Below are 16,914 nucleotides of genomic sequence, written 5' to 3'. Positions count from 1 at the left end.
TCGACGGACGCCGCGTTGCTCCACAAGCACGTCCCACGAGGCCGCTCCCGCAGCTGCGCCGAACGGACCGTCCGGAGAGCGCCCAGCGGCCCGTCCAGCACCGGGACCCCCGTCGCGCCGGGCAGCCCCGCGAACTGCGTCCCGCGGCAGGCGCGGTCAGGCCCGGGACCCGCGCGCCCCACTCTGCGGCCGGCGCGCCCCGCCCGCCGCGCACATCCGCTCCCCCCGCTCCCCGGCGGCCTGCCCCGAGGGCTCGGCTCCGGCTCAGGGCGGCGGTCCCTCCCCTGCCGGATCGCCCCCACCGCACGCCGGACTCGGCCAGCTCCCCTGCCCTGGGAGCCCGGTCCCCGCAGCGCCTTCCTGATCCGCCCCCGGTGGCCGAACCGGCCCGGAGCCGTGCCCTCGGCAGCAGGTGCATCCTCCGCGCCCGCCGGCCCCGCCCCCGGCCCTCCGCGTCCCCACGGCGACAGGGGCGTGCCGCGCTCCCGCTGACGCGCGAAGGCGGAAGTCCCGCCCCCGCCGCCCGCCCCACCCCCCGGCTTCCCGGGATGCCCCGCGAGGCGCAACGTAGCCGGAAGCTGGTGGCGGCGGGGCGGGCGGCCGGCGCGCGTCCCCGGAGCAGCTTGCGGCGCGCCCAGGCCGGCCGACCCCCCGCGGACCCCGGTGGACCCCGGCGGATCTCGGCGCGCGGGCTCGAGTCCGGGCCCTGCCGGGTAAGGGCGTGGCCCGGGGCCCCCGGCCCGCTGGGGCGGACATCCCCGCCCGGACCCCCGGCCTCTCCCCTCGGCAGCCGCCCCCACCTCGGTGCCTGGAAGCGTCTGGCGGCCGCGGCCGCGCGCGCCGCGCCGCTCCCCTGCCGCTCGCGGTAGGGGCGCAGCGACCAGACCGACGGCCCGGGGCTGCAGGCTGAGGGGCTCCCGCCCTGGGAAGCGAGGGCTCGGTCCGGCGGGGACGGGGGCGGCCGGCGCGGTGGGCGACCCCGTCGGAGAGGCAGCGGCTCCGCGGCCCTTCTCGGTCCCCGGTCGGGGCCCCCCGCAGACCAGGGCGCGGGGAGGGCGTGGTGCTCGCTCCGGGTAAGCCTGAGCCTCCTGCCGCTCCCGGGCCGCGACCGTGCGCCCGCGGTGCTGGCCCGGGGTGCCGGGCTTCCGGGCCTGCTTTCCCGGACGCGCCCGCCCAGGCTCCCCGCAGCTCCGTGCGTCCGCGCAGGAGGGCGGTGCTCTGGGGGCTCCGCGGTTTCCGACACTCTCCCCACTGGGGCAGCCCTGGCACCCGCGCGGCCCGTCAGCCATCCCCGGTACCCGGCCCAGGCGCGGACAGAGCCCAAGCCTCAGGGCTGAGCGCCGCGCAGTTGACAAGGGGCTTTGGCGGTGAACCAAGAAGATGCGCCCCGAGCGGCTCAGCGGCTGCTGAGTTCTGCGCCTTCGCCGGAGGCGCGTTCTTCCATCTCGGTTTCAAGCGTTGAAGAGTTCTTGGATGGTTTTTCAAGACAAACCGTTATCTGTGGCTTTGAAATTGAAGATGCACGTGCGCGTCTCAAAGGCAGCATCTCAGAGAGGTGGAGGGTCTGAGTCCGAAACCGGTCCTCAGGGGGTTTCCTTTCCACACGTCACTTTGCTGGTCCTTCTGCAAACAGCTGTTCTGCCTGATTTCATTTTACACAATCAGAAATTCAGAGCACGCTCAGCCCCGTTCTGACTTCTGTTTGCCGGCGCCCTTTGACCGGGATGTGAACCTCCAAGGGAAGGCACAGTTCTCTGGAGAGACAGCGGGGCCGCACACCAGCCCACAGGGGGCTCTCCCGTGGCCGCCGGGAGACGAGCGTGTGCGGAGGGCTCTGAATTCAGATCCAGCCCGATGTCTCTGCACGTGTGTGTGCGCCTGTTGATGCCTTTCACGTGCGGACATGGACCTCAGTGTGATGAAACTATCCCGCTAGACCGCGCCTGGCCAGGGTGTTGTGTTCGGGTGTTTGCCCTGGAGATCCGGTGGTTTGGGTGGACGGTCACAAGCAGCCCAGAAAACTGCAGAGCACAGAGGAGGTGCAGGTGAACTCCGGGTTTTGTCCCTCAGTTATAGAAAACCGAAGCGACGTTTATGTGTCGTTTCCTCCAGCTAGCTTCAGAGTGGGCACTGATGAACGCAGGAGTCCTGGCCTTCCAGACGGAGAGAGTTTGGTTGTGCGGAGAGTCAGGGCTTCTGCCCGTGACTTCTGTGGGCTGAGGTTGCAGGTGGGGTGCGGCGCAGAGATCCTCTGGGAACGTTCACGCTGCGCGTCAACAGAAAGCTCCAGCTTCACTCCGCGGAGAGGCTGGCCGCATGAGGTGTCCAGCAGCCGGGCGGGCACCCAGTTCTGAGGCACTTACAGGGCCCCTGCATGTTGTGCAGCAGGCACATGTTGCCATGAGAGCCAGGGGCTGCGGCTCACGGGCTCTGTTCACCAGTGAGGGAAGGGCAGGGTCCCAAGGGGCACGTACGCGGTTGTGTCTTGGTGGCGGTAGAGTGGCCTGGGACCCAGGGCCGAGGGGTGGCTGTGTGCACAGGACAGCCCCGTGCTGCCTCCCACCCCCTCCTCCAGCTTCAATCCGCTGTATCTGTTTTCCTGGCTGTGACTCTAGTGGGCTGTTGGTTGAACTTGAGCTTTGCCAAAACTGGGAGCTCTGTAAGGACAGAAGTGGTGTTTCTCTTAAGCCTGAGTTAGGGGCTGTGGTGCCCCAGCAGTGTCCCTGTGAGGCATGGTGGCAGGTGTGCCCTGCTGTGCTCATGCCATCTGCCACCTCCCCCTCCAGGATGGCCCTGCGGAGGCTGCCCCGCAGACCCTCTCACGGACCAGCCTTTGCACGTAGCGGTCGGGGCTACCGCTTTGGCCCCATGCCACAGGCTGCAGAGTGGAAGGAAGGAGAGGCACGCAGAGAACTGGGGTTCCGTGTCTTCAAAGTTCATTGGCCCCAGTCTGACGTGTTGGCCTCTCAGGTGGGCCGTCAGGTTGAGCAGCCAGTCTGTGTACATTGTAGAAAGACCACCCCTTGCCGCAGGCTTCGTCACGCACTGGGGCATCTTACAAGGTGTGTGGTGCAGGTGGTGCAGGAGGCCTGCACAAAGGGGACACCCGTAGTTACCGTATTCTTAACTTCTGCATTGCCTTTGGCTGGAACCGTGCAGATGGCTCTGGGTTTTTCTTAGCACACGGAGGGGAGATTTCTTCTTCTTCTTCTTTTTTTTTTTTAAGATTTTATTTATTTGACAAAGAGAGCCACAGCGAGAGAGGTAGCACAAGCAGAGGGAGTGGCAGAGGGAGAAACAGGCCTCCAGCCAAGCAGGGAGCCGGATGCGGGGCTCGATCCCAAGACCGTGGGATCACGCCCTGCGCCGAAGGCAGACGCTCAACAGCTGAGACCCCAGGCAGATTCTTCCCGTGAGCGGCTCCCCGGTGCTGCCCGTAGTGAGCTGCGGCGGGACCCCGCAGCTTCCAGGCGGCCGCGTGGGATTCCCCTGAGGCTCTGTGTGGTCGTGGGTCGCACTCCTTTGTTTTCTTGTGAAGTAGCCTACTGGTGAGTTTACAGCTTTGTGTTTCTCCTTTGCAGCATCATGGCCAGCCCCAGAACGAGGAAGGTTCTGAAAGAAGTCCGAGCGCAGGATGAAAACAGCGTAAGCGTCGGCTCGGGTGCTTTGAGACTCAGCAGACCGCTGAGAGCCCTCCCCGTTGCCCTTAGTGTGGCTCCAGCCTCTCCTTTGCTCCCTCTTGGGGCTACCCGTCAGGTCTTTGGGGTCCCTGGGCCCCGAGTGCCTGGGTGAGTCGCACGTGGCTGTCCCCACAGGTGTGTTTTGAGTGTGGCGCCTTCAACCCTCAGTGGGTCAGCGTGACCTACGGCATCTGGATCTGCCTGGAGTGCTCAGGGAAGCACCGCGGGCTGGGGGTGCACCTCAGGTCAGTGCCCTGCCCCCCGTGCCTTGAGGTCCTCCTGTCAGGGCACGGTGACGGGGTGACACATGCTGCTTGTCAGCTCAGCGTGCCCACAGGGTGTCGCGGGCAGTGCGTGCGCCAGAGTCACAGCCTGCTTGGGGAGGGGGCTCTCGGACGCCCGGTGCTGAGGAGTAGGTTGGTGCTCTGGCCTCTAGCTTCGTGCGCTCTGTGACCATGGACAAGTGGAAGGACGTGGAGCTGGAGAAGATGAAAGCTGGAGGGAATGCGAAATTCCGGGAGTTCCTGGAGTCTCAGGAGGACTATGACCCTTGCTGGTCCCTGCAGGACAAGTACAATAGCAAGGCCGCGGCGCTCTTCAGGGACAAGGTAGGGACTGGCTGAGCAGCGGTGCCGAGGCGCTGCCCATTGGCTGTGTTGAGGGCTTTGGGAGCTGGCTTTCTCCTTTGGGCTCTGACATGCTCGCAGGGCTGTGCAGTCTGTCCCCAGATGGGACGCACGGGCCGTCTTGTCCCACCGGGGGGGAAGCAGGTGGGCGCTTGGTTAGCGGGGTTGAAGATCAGGCGTGCCGCCCGGGGAGTGTCGTGTGCCGGCTCCCTTGTATGTGGTGCTGGGACACCGAGGACGCAGCGCGTCATTAGGGGTTGGAGCCGCTGACGGGGAACTCGCCAGCACAGCTGCTTAGAGTGACAGCCTGTCTCGGCTTGACCTGTGGCAGAGAGCCCCCGCCCGTGGCCACTGAGCCTGGGAGCCCTAGGGTGGGTGACAGCACTGATGGCTCCTGAAAGTCCAGGGCCGTCTGACGTCTGTGTCCCCTTGGCAGGTGGCCACTCTGGCTGAAGGCCAAGAATGGTCTCTCGAGTCCTCGCCTGCCCAGAACTGGACCCCACCACAACCCAAGCTGCTGTCGTCCACTGCCCGCCGGTAGCTACTCCTCTCGCTTCTTGTTTGGTCCCAGAGCATTCTGGGCCTGGCCCTGGCCCCGACCTTAGCCGTAGCTCAGGACCCTCGTGCTGGCGTGGGAACGGCTCTCTGGGTCATTGGAGCAGTACAGGCTCTCCGTAAAAATGCTGCCTGTAAGCTGCGTCTGAGTTGAAGGGGCCGCCGCCCCATTCCTCCAGAGCCATCCCCGTGACACGCATGTGTCTCTGGAGGAAACGCTCTGGCTGAGTGTCGCTCACCTCCCCTGTCCTCTCGAGCACTGCCCGCTCTCAGGGCTGCCGCAGGTACGATGGGGACTGGCTGATCCCCGTGCCGGACGTCCTGTATCCTCTCGCGGGTCAGAGGCTGGTGTTCTGGGGTGACTGGTCCAGAGAGGGCTCCCTGTGTGCACCATGGGTGCCCAGGGAACCTCGCCGCAGCCCTGCACCGTGTGTTTTATGTGCCTGCTTCAGCCTCCGTCCCTCCAGCCTCTCCGCTGCCTCCCTGCCAGTGTGGGCAGGCGCTTGTTGCCAGCGGAGCCTAAGCCACCTTTCAGACAGACCTGGAGGCCGGCTGGCCTTAGTACTCTGTTCTTGGAGGAGCCCAGGTGTGACCAGGGGGACGTGACAGCGTACAGGCCCGCATGGCTCCCTCGGGCGCCTGTCCGTCCTCTGCTGGCCTCCCTGACCTCTGACTCTCCCTTTCAGAGCCCCTGGCCACCCACAGAACTCGAGCTTCTCCTCAGACAAGGCGTTTGAAGACTGGCTTAACGATGACCTGGGCTCCTATCAGGGGTGAGCCCCCGGGCAGCAGGGGGCTCGGGCCCTCAGGGCGGGCGTCTCTGCTTTCTGTGAGCAAGATGCACGGAGCCCACGTGCGACACGCGGGGCTGGTTGTGGCATCCCTGAGCCAGCCCAGGTTTGCAGGGTGGTTTTAAGTGGCGAGAACCCTAACATTCAGGGGAAGAAAGACCAGTTTTCCTCTTTGGGAACAGCCTGACCTGCAAGCGGGTTTGTCCCCGGGGCTGTCAGACTGGGTCACTTCGACGTTTCTCGTGGTAGCCGGCTGTCGGCTGTGGGCCTGGCCGGGGTTCCCCGGGTAGACGCAGAGCTCCCGGAGGAGAGCCCGACGTGTGTGCCCGCCTTGCTGTGGACGCACGTCCTCCCTGGGGCCCTCTCACCTCCGCCCGGGACCTGGGCGCCTCCCGCCGTGAGGCTTTCAGGAGCAAGCTGCTCTTTGTCTCCCTGCCAGGGCCCAGGAGAACCGCTACGTGGGGTTTGGGAACACGGTGCCACCCCCAAAGAGGGAAGAGGACTTCCTCAGCAGCGCCGTGTCATCCCTGTGCTCGGTGAGGACCGCGCCCTGCCCCACAGGCCCATGGCCGGCTGGCCGCCTGCGGGATGCCTCCCGTCCCTCGGCAAAGTTGTCTCTGCGACCGGCGCACTTGCTTGGCCCCCCGCGCGTACTTGTTCAGTGACCTCGTTATAGAGCGTGCGCTGCCGGTTAACCGGGCCCATCTCTTCCAAGCACGACGTCCTGTGCGGGGCCCTCCGGCCCTCCTGTCCTGCGAGAGCACTGGGCACAGCCGATCCGGGCCCTCTGCCCGCCAGCCCCGCGCCGGTGAGCTCTCGAAGCTGCACGCTTGGCTGTCATACCCTCTGGGTTTGGCGCTCGCGGCCCTGCGCTTTGTCCCCCCGTCAACCCCCCGCCCCCAGCGCTTCAGGTCAAACCACTGTTTTCCAAAGCAACTTACTGTGGCCTTAGACGACGTTCGCTCACTGCTGTGCTGTCCGTGGGCCCGCTGCAGCCCTGGGGCTGTGGTCGGCGACGTCTGGCAGTGGTCCCGGCCGTGTGCCGTGCGTGTGAGAAGGCGAGGAGACGTCGTCCGCGCTCACAGGACGGGGTCTTCGGGGCACTGTGGGGACGCAAATGCCGACGGAGCAGACGGGAGGGTGAAAACAGGAAGCACCGGGAGTGCCCGTGTGTCCGCTGTTGCTGCAGGGTTCTGCGTCCCCAGTACGGGTTGGGGGATCTGAGCGCTGCTGTCCGCTGTCCCTTCTGATCCGTGCCCACGTGCTATTCCCAAAGCGCTGGGACTTCCGTCACACCTCACGGCCGTGACTCCACAGCTGCGTGGTGGCGGCTGCTGGAAGGCCTCCTGGGGCCCCAGACGGCCAGGGTCCCCTCTCCAGGGAGGAAGGGCTTGCCTCCAGCCCGGAGCCTGCTGCCTGGGAGGTTATGAAGTCAGGTCCCACCAAATGCAGCGAGTTTGTGTTTGTCTTCCCCTCCTGCGGGTCTTTAATTCCCCGAAAAAGCCGAACGTGGTTGTCTGCTGAGCACAAAGGTTCCTCTGCTTCGTCGTGGGGGTGGCGGGGGAGGCTGTGTTGGGAAGCTGGGCTCTGAGGGAGACGTGTATGGGTCTCGGTAGTTTCAGTTGGCTTTGGGGGCTTAGGGGAAGATCTCGAACTCAGAACAGGTCTGCCTGCAGACTAGGTGTCAGGCCCCAACTCCTCCGAGGGGAGGTGGAGGGCCCAGGGCAAAGGCACGAGCAGGTGTGTGCACGTGGGGCCGTCTGGATGGTCAGGCGGAGCACGGCATGGACGCACGTGCTGCCCCGGCTGCCGCAGCGTCCGGATGTGCCCACGGCCGGAGGGCCTTTCTCCTTGGGAGGCAGGGTTGCCACTGTGGGAAGGGACCCCGGAGGTGGCCTTTCTGCAGCGCTTGGGTGCAGAACCCATCAGCTCCTCATTGAGTGGCAGATGGCACAGCAGGCAGAGCCTGCCTGGATGGTCACCTGTGGAACCTCGACGTGGCCTCTCTGTGGCTTCTTCCCAGGGCTGGAGCAGTTTCACCACCGGAGCCAGCAAGTTTGCCTCCGCTGCTAAGGAGGGGGTGAGTAGCCCAGCCCAGCAGCCTGCCCGCGGGGCCCATATGGGCTGTGCTGGTCAGGGCTCCGGGGCCCGACAGGGGTCTTGAAGGGGCTCTGACGAGGGGTGGAGGCCATTCCCAGCCTCAGGGCTTCTTCCTGGGCCCAGGCCGCGCTCTGCTTCCACTGAGTCCCCGAGGCTGCAGCAGATCTCAGGGCTCTGCCGTGCGCTGCTTCCGAGCTGGGCGTCCGTGTTTGTGTTGGAGATGAGCGCTGTGCAGAGGGCCTGGCGCCTGAGAGGAGAGCTGGGCTGTGCTTGGTGTGGCCTGTCGGTCCTGCAGGCTGAGTGGTCCCGCAGCCCTCCGGTTCTGCTGCTGGGCATGGGGCAGGGTTCGGGCAGTCGGACTTCTCTCTGCCCCTCGCCTCCTCCGCCCAGGCGAGGGAGGGTCAGGGTTTAGTCAGGACACACAGGTGGGGCGTGGACCTTGGAAAAGAGCAGGCAGAAGCCTGTCTGGGGACGTCAGCTCGGAGGGACACTGTCGGGGACGTCCAGCAGGTTTCCAGGCCAGGGTGGCCTTGGTGAGGAAGGTGACCTGGAGCAGGGAGGGCCCGGGGCTGGCTCCAGGCCAGAACGAAGGCACTGTGGATGTCTCTCCGTGCGCTCCGTGGGCCCTAGTCCCCTGCATCCTCCCCCGCCAGCCCGGAGGAGCCCGGCCTCGGGCGCCAAGCTCTGTGGTACCACCACTCTGGCACATGGCGTCTGCTGGCTCTCTCTGGGCCTCATCCCTGCAGGGCCCCAGCCAGGAGGTCCAGGCACCTTTCAGCAGGAGCACCTGTGGACGGGCTTTTTTCTTCATTTCTGAAAGTGTATGGGGGTGCTGCGCTATGGGGTGCTGTGGGGTGGGAACATGCTGGGTGCCAAGCAGGTGGCATGGTCTGGGCCACGGGGTGGCCGCCCCTGACGCTGGACCTGTTCCCCTGGGCCTGTGTGCCACGTGCTGCTCCTACAGCAGGCGTGGCCTAGTGTGCAGCTCGCTGGGCCCCTCGGAGCTGCTGGGAGGGCGTGGCTGGCAGGGGACAGGCTAGGGCTGAGCGTTTGTTGGGGTCTGGGGATGTGCAGCCGGGGGTCCGGCATCAAGACTGGCAATCTCAAAGCCCCCTGTTTCTTTCCAGGCAACCAAATTTGGATCTCAAGCAAGTCAGAAGGTAACAGAGGAAGCTTTCGTATTTTGTGCTGTGCTTTCGTGTCTCATGCTGTTGGAACTTCTAGTCCTGTCCTGTCGGTGTCTGGACGCTGCCCGGTCTGCCCTTCTGGGGCCTGTGCTTCGGGGAGGGGTGCTTCTGTGTGTGTGACTTCTGGTGCCTGTGGGTTAGCAGGGAGGGTGAGAAGCTGTGCTTGGAAGGGCCTGCGGGGCTGAGGCACCCGGAAGCAGTAAGGCTCATGTGCTGTCCGCTGTCGTCACCCGCGGGTGGAAGGACGCCCGGTGTGGCCGGGGCTGCAGGTCGTGTGGGGTGGGTGGGGACAGGCTACCCCTCCTTTCCTGGTTTCTCTTGTGGGCAGTGGTTTTGGTGTTGGCGGTTCTTTTTTTTTCCCCTAAATCTCGGTCGGTTGCTGTGGCAGTCCCCAGGTGGTGGCAGGGCATGGACCGCCTGTGCTCCAGGCGTGAGGACTAAGGCCAGAGGCAGAAGCCCTGGAGGCTGTCCCGGGGTGGGGGTGGCAGCTGGTGTGGGAGCCTGGCCTGTCCCTGTCTCGGGCCCTTGACTTGCTTGCGTGTGTGGTTTTGGAAGTTGTACGTTGGGAGTGGAAAGCAGTGAGGCGTGGCAGTAAGCAGACACCGAGGTCCCTTTTGAGGACCTCTGCTGGGGTGACACCACAGGCGCGTGAGGCCAATGAAGCTGTCGGGAGGTGCTTCCTAGGTGCCGCCCGACGCTGCTCCTGCAGTCTGTGCTCGCTCCCTCTCTCACTCACTCTCTCCCTCCTCCGCCCCAACCCGCTCCCTTGCTGTCTGGGTAAAGTTTTGGGGCTCCAAGCAGCAGCCCGAGCTGGTAAGGCCCAGGTCTGCTCTCGTGCATGCCTTTCCCGGTCTCCGTGCCGACCACGTGCTTTGCCCTGAGCTTCCCTGGACCGTGGCCTGTGTGTGTCCTCGCTTATGTGCGTTCACCCTCAGAGCGCCTCGCCAGCCCGCTGGGCGCCCATCCGGCCCATCCGTGCTGTTCAGGGACCTGAGACCCTGACGAGGGGCCCGGGGTCCAGAACCCAGGGGGCACGGCTCCTGCTGGGCAGGAGGTTCATTTCCCGGCTCCGTCACCTCGAGCTGAGTAAGCGGAAGGAGGGTCATCCCTGTGGCGAGGCGCTGGCAGGTGCAGTTACCCCGTCCCCTGAGGCTGCTGCTCGGAACTTTCCTCCTCAGCCGCCCCGTTGTCCTGCTGCTGCCCCACCCCTTGGCTCTGTCCTCTTCTCTCTGAGGCAGGTGCCTGCTGGAGGGGTGCACCTGCCTGCGCCCTAGCTAAGGGGGGTGGCGTGTGCCCTGCCGGCAGGTGGCTGTGCTCATGCGAGGTGCTTGTGTGGGCGCTGACGGGAAGACTCACGGGTGGCCACCGGGTTTGCTGCCGCTCTGGGCTCCTTCCTTCCGGAGCAAGTAGGCCTGGAGCAGTGGTCTCCGGCCACCCCACAGCCAGGGGGCCTTGGGTGCCGCGGCTGCCGTGAGTGCACGGGGTGTCCGGGTGCCAGTGGACTGCTCACCGTCTCCCGCCTTCCCTTGCTTGGCCAAACTCGCGGCCACCGTGCTGACCGGCATCTTGGGCGACACGCCGCTCGGGCTCGCCTGACTTCCCTCTCCTCACACAGGCTTCAGAGCTGGGCCAGAGTCTGAACGAGAACGTCCTCAAACCTGCGCAGGAGAAGGTGACGCAGCCCCACGCCGAGTGTCCCTCTCTTCCTCCCCAGCCCCGCAGGCGCGCGCTCCAGGGGAGCAGCTGGTGCTGGGGGGGTTTCCAGCAGCTCCGAGTCCCGCCAGGGCTGCGCGTCCCGCGGGGCCCCGGCCCCTGGCTCTGGGAGGCCCAGCCTTGCGCTCTGTCCCACGGGGTGGGGCTGGTGTGGGCAGCGCAGAGGCGGCTGGCGGAGCCAGGGAGGACCCCCGGTGGGCCGCGGCCTCGGGAGGTGGTGCCCTCCCCTGCGGAGGATGCCGCGCTGCAGTGGCCTGGGCTGGTGTCGGCGGCCCCTCTGCTCTCGCGGGGCGACGGGGTCGCACACAGCTGCCGCGGCGGGTCTGTGCGGCTAGCGCTGGCCTCTGTCGGACGGGCCATGGGGGCTTTCTGCCGCTCGGCTGACGGCGCTGTTCCAACCCACGCAGGTGAAAGAGGGGAGGCTTTTTGACGATGTGTCCAGTGGGGTCTCTCAGCTGGCGTCCAAGGTAGGGCAGGCCCGCCTGGCGCTCGGGCGCGGCCGGAAGCCAGTCTCCACATTCCAGGGCCCGGGCTCTCCATCCCCACGCGCTCGCGTGGCCACAGGGTCCGCGGAGTGGTGAGGAGGTGCCATGAGACGCTGCCGTGGGCACCTGGGGAATGTGGGGACAGCGGCCGGGGGGGTCTGTCACGTCTGCTAACTGTCGCTTCTTTTTCTTCTGCCCTCGTTCTGCTGCCACTGCTCTTCCCTGGTGAGTGCCACCTTCCTGACATGCTGGGGGCTGGCCGGGCTTCGGCTGCCGTCTTCCTCCAGGCGGGTTTGGGTGTGCGTGTCCCCTGCAGCCCAGCCCGCCCCTCTCTGCGTGGGCTGCAGGGGCCACGCACACAAGCTGTTTCCTCAAGCCACTGAGCCCCAGAGCCTCTTGCCACCGCCGCCGCCGTGTACCTGCGCCCGGCCGTGCTGTTCGCGTCTCTAAGCTCTGCCGGGTCTGGGAGCGGGACCCCATGTGTGAGAACCCACCCTGAGCTGCCACCTCCTGTCCCCTTCCAGGTCCAGGGGGTAGGCAGCAGGGGATGGCGGGACGTCACCACTTTTTTTTCTGGGAGAGCAGAGGACCCTTCAGACAGGTACGCCGGTTTCCTGGGCTTCTTCGCACAAGGTCTCTGGGAGGCAGTTGGCATCCCCCCTGGGGGACAAGCATGTCCTCCCCTTTGGGGAGCAGGGATCACCGCAGCCCCCAGAACCCTAGAGATACCAACTCTGTGGTAACTGCTGCTGCCCGGGGCAGGGAGGGAGGGAGGAGGCCTGGGAGGGAGGGGTGCCTGCACTGACCCCTGCTCTGGTCGGGGTAGGTGGGGCCAGCGGGGCCCTCGGCAGCCCTGTCCCCTCGCTCACGCTCACCGTCCGCTCTGGGCTTGCCTCCTGGCCTGTCTGCGGGAAGCCTGGTCTGGCTATTTCCCGTTACCCAGCTGCAGGGTGGGTGGGGTGGGGAGGGGACACATTTCTTGTGCTCACGGGGCCCCACGGCTTCCTGGCACACCATTTAGTGGTTCACGCCATGTGGCTGCGCTGGTCGGGGTACAGCTCCACTGGGGGGCTCTGCAGGGCCCCCTCTGTCTCAGCGCAGGCAGGGCCCACGTGCTCAGGGCTCCCTTTTCCCTTAGTCACTGCAGAAAACCGGCGTTGTACGTTGTTCTCCACGACAAGCTCCTTTTGGGGTGGGACTGACCCAGCCAGACTATGGTGGCAGGAGGCCCGAGTGCTTCCAGCAGGTTCTGTGCCCCTTGGCTCTGAGGTGGAGCATGGAGCTTGGCATGGAGCCCAAGCAGACAGCATCTCCCAGCCCCGTGGGCGTCAGGGTCTGGGGGAGAACACCGAGGGACGGCCTGGTGGCTGGGGCTGTTGTTCAGTGTCCTTCTGTCTTCCCAAGACCCCTGGAGGGCCAGAGCTACCAGAACAGCGGGGGAGACCACGCCCTGAACCGCACCGTGGACCAGAGCTTCTGGGAGACCTTTGGGAGTGCTGAATCCACCAAGGGCCACAGGTCCCCGAGCAGCGACAGCTGGACGTGCGCGGACGCCTCTGCCGAGAAGAGGAGCTCGGACAGCTGGGATGTGTGGGGCTCGGGCTCTGCGTCCACCAATAAGAACAGTGACCACAGTGATCTCGGGGAGGCCTGGGGGGGCAGCGGGGAGGGCAGAGCCAAGACCGCCAAGAAGGCCACACCGCCCGTCATGCCGGTGGACGAGGGCTGGGACAACCAGGACTGGTAGGCCTGCGGCGCCCCAGCCCCTGCGTCTGCACTTTGCCCCACACTTCCTCCCATCCGACCCCAGAAACCAGCCGTCGCGTGAAGACAGCACCTTGGGTGGGAGCTGTGGGGGTGGGGGGAGGGTGCCAGCTCGCACGGACACCGGCCTTGCAAGGCCACGGTGCAGCGGAGGCCACGTGCCGCCCTGCGGTCCACGTCCCAGCTCTCCTGAGGTTCTCGGGCAGCCTGCAGAAACCTGGCCGGGGTGACACGGGTGGGGCGGGTCTGCCCCTAAGCCATCATTCCGGTCGATGCCCTCCCTAATAAACCCTCCCGAGTGGTCGCAGCGCAGTCGTGCTGTGTTGGGTGTGAGGCACGTGTGCTCTGCTATGTCAGGCCCAGGCTCATCTCAGGCCAGCTTTTCTGCGTGAGGGATGTGCCCGGGGCGCCCCCGGCTGTGTCACCGCCAGGTCTGGTGTCACCGCCGGGCTGCTCTCCTGTGTTGCCTGTCCAGATCTCCGCGCGTGGCCATACACAGCCCCCGACACCCGGGTCCTCTGTCCGTACAAGCACGGGCCCACCGGAGCCAAGGGGGCTCGCCGAGGACACCACAGACAGCTGAGAAATGGGGACGTGGAAGTGAAACGGGAGGGGGAGGCCAGCCGGCACGCGTCTCCTGAGCCCAGGTCAGGGTGCGGGTCAGCGGGGTGGTCTCGCCAGGGTTCGTCGAGGAGCTGCGTGGTGTCCAGGTCTTCCCACCTGTCTAGAGCAAGGAACGTTTCCGTGGGGCTGGGTTGCCGCCCCTGCGTCTCTGCCAGCACTGTGCTCTGCTCCCAGGGCTTGGCTCGTGGTGACGTGGGTCTCCTCGTGTGCCCAGAGACCACCTGGTGTCCCCCGTGCCACCACCCCCTTGTTCACAGTCACAGTCCGGTATGGACGAGGTGCCTTTCCCGAAACCACCGGTCTGATGGACTCGCAAGCCGCAGCTGTGCTGGGTGCTCCGTCCCCACACCCCCTTCCTCTGGTCCCTGCGTTACTGTCCGCTGCTCTCTGACCAGGCACTGCATGTGCCTGGGTTCTACTGGGCGTTGGGTGCCAGATGTGCCCACCACGAGCTCTGCTGCCACCAGCCGTTCATGTCCCAGGACAGGCCCTCCCCGCAGAAGGGTCAGTCTGCGGTGTGTCTGAGCTGGCAGTCACCAGGGGGCTGTCCAGAACAGCACAGTAGCCCACAGCTCTGGCTTGACACCCCCGGAGGAACAGGGACAGCCAGCGTGGAGCAGCTGTGTGTTTGCTGCCTGAGAGGCTCGGTCACTGAGCTGGCAGCCTGCTGGCCCCGAGGGGAGACCGAGAGCTGAACCCGAGGTCAGTCTGCCAGCCCGGGGCCTAGCATCCCAGGGTGACGGTGCTCAGGGAGCACGAGCATCAGGTGACCACCCCCAGTCCACACCGGGGCCCTCACCCGGGGGGGTGGGAGTTCTGGCTCTGCCTGCAGCTCTGGTGGGTTCAGCGGGGCCCAGGCTGCATTCTCTTCTGCAGTCTCGTCCTGGAGGCCATGGTACGTTGGGAGTGAGTTGCCTTTGGCCTGGAGCCCCCTTCAATGCCAAATTCAGTAACCAGGGTGGTGGTGAGTGTTCACATGTCTGCGGGCAGGGGTACTGTGCTCCCCAGACCCCCTTCTGCGGTGCTGGGACGTGGCGTTCCGAGTCCCCTCGCGGACAAAGACAGGTGCTCCTGTGCAGGTGTGGTCCAGGGTGGGGCCCCGCACGGGGAGCTGGGGCTCAAGCACCTCCCTGGTCCTCTCCCGGGCAGGGCCGCTGGCACAGAGTGGTGCAGTGATGCGGGTGAGCGCCCAAAGGCCGCTTCCAGCGTGGTTGCAGGGGTGGGGGTTTCCCGGAGATGCAGGTGGGAGGGCAAGGAGGTCTCCGGCGGGTGTCGGCCTGGGACCCAGGGCCCGCAGCAGCTCACCTGGCCCCGGGCAGAAGTGCTTGGCAGCCCCGCGCCGTCCATCTCAGCCTGCGCGCTGCTGAAGGCCCCCGCGGGGGAGCGGTCAGACGTGGAGCCGAGGGACGCTGAGTGCACTTTCCAGAGCTCTCTTCTGGGTGGTCTCCCATGGTCATCTGGTCTCGGGAGGCAGATCTGGGTGGGGCGTGGTCCCAAGGGGGATGGGTCCTACACGGGACAGTCCCAGGGTCAGTTCCGGCTGGGTCCCAGGGGTCCTCACCCACCCGTGCTGGCTAGCCAGCCCTCTGCCTCTCAGGCCAGCTTGGCGGGGAGACTGGGCCAGTGGCCAGGAGGCTGCCCTCAAGCCTTCTGGTCTTCTGCATGCAGCTCCCCCCAGGCCCCAGCTCCAGGATACTGGGCTGACCAGGGACTTGTACGACCACCATACGGTGAGGGTTCCTGGTTGCTGCAGACCCCTCGTGGAGGGTGCTGGGACTGACTGGCAGGTGCGCTAGAAGGCCGGCCCTGCTCTCTCTGGGCCTCCCCGTGAGCTTCTGCATCTCCTCTGGGCCATGCCCCTAACACAGGTCAACCTCTGCCACCCCGTTTAGTCATCCAGCAAGCCACCGTGCCTCCAAGCCCTGGTGCTGCGACTGTCCTGGCACCTCACACCCGGAGCTGCGGCCTTCCTGGGGCCCTACCCTCTGCACGGTCTGGTGTGCACCACCCCCATCCCACCGGTCCTGCTGGGTCTGACCCAACTGATACGGTCAAGGGGGCTCACCCCCCTGCATCAGCTGGGGACTGGGGGAAGTGGGATCTGTGCTCGGGGTGCGCTCAGGGTCCCTACCTGCACGCTGGAGTGAAGGCCAGCCAGCACGTGGGGCCGTCCTGTTCTTTCTCAGTGACCCGGGGCAGCCCTGACATTGCTAACTAGTCTCTGGGGCTTCAGAGGCTGTGCAGGACTCCAGGGTGAGCACACAGGGGAGGGCGGACAGCGCCCAGCCAAGGATGCTGAGGAGTTGATCGACTTATGTGTGTGGAGGGTAGCACCTCAGTGGGGTGCGTGTGAGTGTGTGTGTGTCCCGAGTGCCCACGAGCCACAGGTGGACGCAATGTGTCCAGTGCCTGTCTGTGGCTGCTGGATCCAGTCCTCTCTGCTGGTGCACACTTGAGCGTGTGGGGCTTGGCCGGGGTGTAGGTCCCAGGACCGGGCAGGTGCCCAGCACCCTGAGCTCTGCGTCCATCAGCACTGGTGTCCTGGTGTCCAGTCATGGGTCCTCAGGCTCTGGCAAGTCACGGAACCCCAGCTGGCCTAGGCCTGAGGCCCTTCCCTTCCTGGCATAGGAGCACTGTCTGCCCAGGAGAGAGCAGGGCTCACGAAGCGGTCAGGACAGGGCTAGCGGGGCGGGCTAGCAGGGTGCACAGAGGGACGCTGTGGCACCTACAGCAGGGCCACCTTGGTCTCCTGGCCCAGGTCCGGGACCGTGCACCCTCACCGCCCAGCAGTGTTACCAGGTCTGGGGCTGGTAGACTGGCAGTGGCGAGGCAGTGTCCTCCCTGTGGACAAGAGTGTGGGGAGGGCGCTGAGCCCCCGTGGGAGTCGGGTAAGGGCCCTCCTCCCCCAGCAGCATCCGGACCCAGACCTCTGACCACCGAAGGCTGCCGGCCTCCAGCACGCGCCGTGTCTCCAACTGTGGCCTCCCAGCCCGAGAGCCCCTGCCGCGCCAGCCCCTCCAAAGCATCCCTGTCTCCGGAAGCTGGCGTCAGCACAGGCTACCAGCCCTGTGGGGTTCCTGGTAGTCAGCCCCCCTCACCCCTCAGTGACCTTGGGTGGGTGATCCCGGGTCAGGTGGGTCCAGGGCTGGGGCTGGAATGGGGTCTGGTCTGGCCAGTGTCCCCGCCCAAGCAGCAGGCTTAGGGCTGTCCCGGTGGCTGGGAGGGGCTGCGCACTTGTGTGGCTCTATAGACCCAGAGGGCAGTGGAGACAAAAAGGAAGGGTTCCTGGCGGGGCCAGTGTGGGCCTGGGCACTGGGCCAAAAGGTAGGGCAGCCCAGAAGAAGTGTTGTGCTTCCCCACCACTGGCCACCAGAGGCACCGGCCTGTTA

General features: G+C 66.0%; 1 protein-coding gene across 8 annotated transcripts; it reads left to right on the top strand.

The window, feature by feature from the left end:
* Positions 1 to 575: 575 nt before the first annotated feature.
* Positions 576 to 13,047, top strand: ARFGAP1 (ADP ribosylation factor GTPase activating protein 1). 8 transcript variants are annotated; one of them, XM_032878803.1, is made up of 14 exons: positions 577 to 713; positions 3,582 to 3,645; positions 3,816 to 3,925; positions 4,117 to 4,288; positions 4,743 to 4,843; positions 5,548 to 5,634; positions 6,092 to 6,188; positions 7,676 to 7,732; positions 8,880 to 8,912; positions 9,723 to 9,752; positions 10,555 to 10,611; positions 11,060 to 11,119; positions 11,662 to 11,738; positions 12,542 to 13,045. In XM_032878803.1, the coding sequence occupies exons 2-14, from the start codon at positions 3,586 to 3,588 to the stop codon at positions 12,882 to 12,884; spliced, it is 1,284 nt and encodes a 427-aa protein (XP_032734694.1). In that variant the 5' UTR covers positions 577 to 713; positions 3,582 to 3,585; the 3' UTR covers positions 12,885 to 13,045. The 8 variants fall into 8 exon arrangements, with proteins under 8 accessions (XP_032734698.1, XP_032734697.1, XP_032734694.1 ...); XM_032878807.1 differs by lacking the exon at positions 11,060 to 11,119 and having other exon boundaries at positions 576 to 713; positions 11,668 to 11,738; positions 12,542 to 13,047; XM_032878806.1 differs by lacking the exon at positions 11,060 to 11,119 and having other exon boundaries at positions 576 to 713; positions 12,542 to 13,047.
* The last annotated feature ends 3,867 nt before the right edge of the window (positions 13,048 to 16,914 follow it).

This window comes from Lontra canadensis, unplaced genomic scaffold (assembly GCF_010015895.1).
Source record: "Lontra canadensis isolate GAN:19392208 unplaced genomic scaffold, GSC_riverotter_1.0 scaffold65, whole genome shotgun sequence".
NCBI lineage: Eukaryota > Metazoa > Chordata > Mammalia > Carnivora > Mustelidae > Lontra > Lontra canadensis.
Note: the sequence above shows the minus strand (reverse complement) of the source record. Positions and strands in the feature narration are given on the sequence as shown.

Excerpts from the sequence above, each read along its gene's own strand:
- ARFGAP1 (XM_032878803.1), top strand. The coding sequence starts at position 3,586 with ATGGCCAGCCCCAGAACGAGGAAGGTTCTGAAAGAAGTCCGAGCGCAG. Across the intron at positions 3,926-4,116 it reads GGGCTGGGGGTGCACCTCAG|CTTCGTGCGCTCTGTGACCA; the intron begins GTCAGTGCCCTG and ends TCTGGCCTCTAG. Across the intron at positions 4,289-4,742 it reads CGGCGCTCTTCAGGGACAAG|GTGGCCACTCTGGCTGAAGG; the intron begins GTAGGGACTGGC and ends TCCCCTTGGCAG.